The sequence below is a fragment of the Nymphalis io genome, chromosome 5, assembly GCF_905147045.1.
Source record: "Nymphalis io chromosome 5, ilAglIoxx1.1, whole genome shotgun sequence".
NCBI lineage: Eukaryota > Metazoa > Arthropoda > Insecta > Lepidoptera > Nymphalidae > Nymphalis > Nymphalis io.
This window is the reverse complement of record NC_065892.1, coordinates 5,500,083-5,503,489: the sequence shown is the minus strand read 5'-3', so window position 1 is coordinate 5,503,489 and position 3,407 is coordinate 5,500,083. Positions and strand designations below refer to the sequence as shown.

Genomic DNA, 3,407 nt, shown 5'->3' with positions numbered 1-3,407 from the left:
GCGTGCATGTCGCGTGCAGGTGGTACCGTCATGTGTATGGCGGGTGGTAGTTTGACCCGATCACGCATAATATTTCATTTTTATGCTTCCATCATTCAAACTTTATAAAATTTTTTACTTAAAATTTTTCATGATGTCCTAGGATGAGCATTCCTGAGTAATCTTTAATCTTGTAGCCCTGATTACAATTTTATTTGAGATTTTATATCCTTAAACATTTCCTTTCCTTCCTTTCACAATCAAAAATGTATTGTGACTTAGACTTAGGGCCATGAGAATAATCGAACAACGTATGTAGTTTTGAAAACAATAAATAATTTGAACTAAGCATATATCTATCACGCTTATACTTACGTTATCAGCGTTATATGTTAGTCAATTAGATAAAGAAAGCTATATTTCTTTCAGTACATATAAAAGTGCTCGGTGCTGCGTACTGAATTTAATATTTACCTTATATGTCCTGTTTTTAGTAGGTCTTATTTCGTTATTTAGAAATTGAAAAATAAAAAATGATAAATGTTAATTTAATATATAATGAATAATCGACATTATTTTCAAGGAATTTACGAAGCATTTGGCAATTTTGTTTTTAAACAATGAAGCGTGACTCTCATGACCTGTAAACCATGTAATAAGTAACTGACAGCCTTTGGTATGTAAGCATTGTTTTGAAAAAAAATTATTGTATAAAATAATCCCTGAAAATACGTTGATATACCAAAATATTGACTCTCTTTTAAAAATAAATATAATATCATATACATATCATAGCTTTAAAAGTTACTCATTTAAAAACGAGCACCGTGAGAGTGATTAAGTAAAACAATGCCGTATATTCTTCTATTGAATGTCAAATAAATTATGACAGAAAGGCAGAAATCATTGTTTAACTAAACATTTATTTACCGCAATGCTTAAAACCGTATTAAAATGACTTCTTAACGCTTCGATTACAGACACGCGCAAGTCACGTGTCATGTGTTATTCGGTAAGGGATAGTGTCGATTGAAGTTATTAAGGGCATGAATATAACATTTATTCAATTTCGATGAAAGGAATATTAAAAACAATTGTCACTTGTTTCATTAATTGTACTTTTATAACTTTTTAGTCATTAATGAAAAAGTACGAAAATTGAAATAACAGACGTACTTCTGAGTTGTGAATCTGAGTTGACACTTTTATTTATAATCTATATAAATTAAATGAAAAATTAAAATAATGGATAGAAATAGTCAATAATTATATTACTAATAATCGCGTGAAGTGTAGAGACAAATTAACTTTTTAAGCGCCCCTTACCGGAAATCACAGACCGGAAGTCGGAAGTGATAAAGTTCAACTGACTTTACCGTAACACATTGCTCACGCAAGCTTAGGGGTCGCTGGAGTTGACACGAAAATTACTAAGTTAAACATATAGAACATATTCGACTGCAAGTGTAAACACTGACAAAGTAAAAAGCATTTGAAAATTTGTGAAAACCTTTATAGTTTTAAGTGTCCGTCTCTTTTTCTATTATTTCTTATACAACAAACATTTCCCCTGGTATCTGTGTAATACTTAAAATTTTATTTACTTTAATATTAAACTTGTTTTGTTGCAGATTAACCATAATGTTCGGAACTGATTTTGAAGATTACTGCGACTTTAATGACAGTATTTGCAGTAACGATTCTGGTTTTGAAAGATCACATACAGACTCTTTGGTGACGCCTGTTTCTGTCACAAGCACTCCAATAAAACATGATACTATCGATTTAGGCGTGTCTATGACACCAAACAAAGAAAGTCATGTACGAAGAAAGTTGTTTACCGATGAATATAACTATCGTTTTCCCACACCAATTGAAGACGTCAAAGTATTCGAAGACTTCCAACCACTAAACAACACGTCAACGCCAGTGAAATCAAAAGATAAGAAGCCTAAAGATCCGAATAAACCAAAAAGGAAATACGCTAATGGCAAAAACAGAGTATCAAGATGTAAAAGTCCTACACAGATTTTAAGAATAAAGAAAAACAGAAGAATGAAAGCCAATGACAGGGAGAGAAATAGGATGCATATGTTAAATGAAGCTCTAGATCGGCTAAGATGTGTTCTGCCCACATTTCCAGAAGATACGAAGCTGACGAAAATAGAAACGCTGCGATTTGCACACAACTATATTTTCGCTTTAAGCCAAACCTTGGAATCGTTGGATAACATAAATTCAGGACAATTACCAGCTGGGGAATTGAGTTTTAATTATGATAAGTTACAAAACTATCCTATAGCTGAGAAAGTAAACAAAGACGCATTCAGAGACATGTTTGTTCCCAGCAAAAGTGACGAATGTAGTGGCGATGGATACAGAAGTTTCCAAGGATTTAGCAAACCGTTTGCTAATGGATCGAATTTCCTTCAAACCCCAGAAGGTGTGCTGATAAATGTTGGTAATGTTACCGTCTCTGTAAACAATAAAGGTGGCAATTGTATAACGTCTACAACCGGAACTGGTTTTTTTACACATCCAGCAAGTTTTGGAGACGATATGTTTCAAAAAAATTGTTACAATGAAACTTATGCCGCTAACAATTATAATAATTTTGATTCGACACTGCAAAATTCAATTCAAAGTTCTAAAGAATATTTCAATCAGAAAAATTACGAGATATTTAAAAATGCATTTGAGAATGCCAAAAATAGAAAGAGTTCTAATACGAGTGAATATACATGTAACTACAGTCCCATTTCTAACCAAAACTACAGTTACAATGAAAAATATAATTACGGAAATGACGCATATTATTCTCAAAGTAATTTGTATTACAACGACCAAAGATATATAGGCAGAGATTTTTATAGAAGCCCTAGTATTGTAAACGCGCAAACTTAATAAATTTATTTTGATATAAATCTATTTTTGTAAAATAAAACTAGTCATTTAGAAAAAAAATTATATGTTTACTAAATTTATTAAAAATAAGACAATAAATAAATTGTGCCCTTGAGATAATTAACCAAAGTTTATAATATCTAGTCATATGTAATTGTAAAAATATATTTTTTTATATTTGTATTTTTTTTTGTATTATTTAAACCTAAGAATCACATCAGTATTACTCAAAATGGAGAAAAAGTAATTTTTTTGTTTTTAAGTTTTATTTTGTTAATTGACTGCTACAAATTTATTGCATTTTATATTCCGTCCACCATTTATTATAATCTTATCTTACGTATATTTTTTATAGTTATTACTAAAATAACGATCTTATCTATAATGCAAAGTGGACAAGTTTTACAAGTACTGTAATCTCAATCAGACTCAGAATTCAATAAATAATTAAATTTAAAATATTTTAAGCCTTGAAAATATTTTTAAATACCAATATGTGGCAAATTAATATATCTTTTACATAC

General features: G+C 30.1%; 1 protein-coding gene across 1 annotated transcript; it reads left to right on the top strand.

Annotated features, from left to right (window-relative positions):
- Window positions 1-1,620: 1,620 nt before the first annotated feature.
- Window positions 1,621-2,883, top strand: LOC126768364 (basic helix-loop-helix neural transcription factor TAP). Its single transcript, XM_050486388.1, has one exon. The coding sequence runs from the start codon at window positions 1,621-1,623 to the stop codon at window positions 2,881-2,883; it is 1,263 nt and encodes a 420-aa protein (XP_050342345.1).
- The last annotated feature ends 524 nt before the right edge of the window (window positions 2,884-3,407 follow it).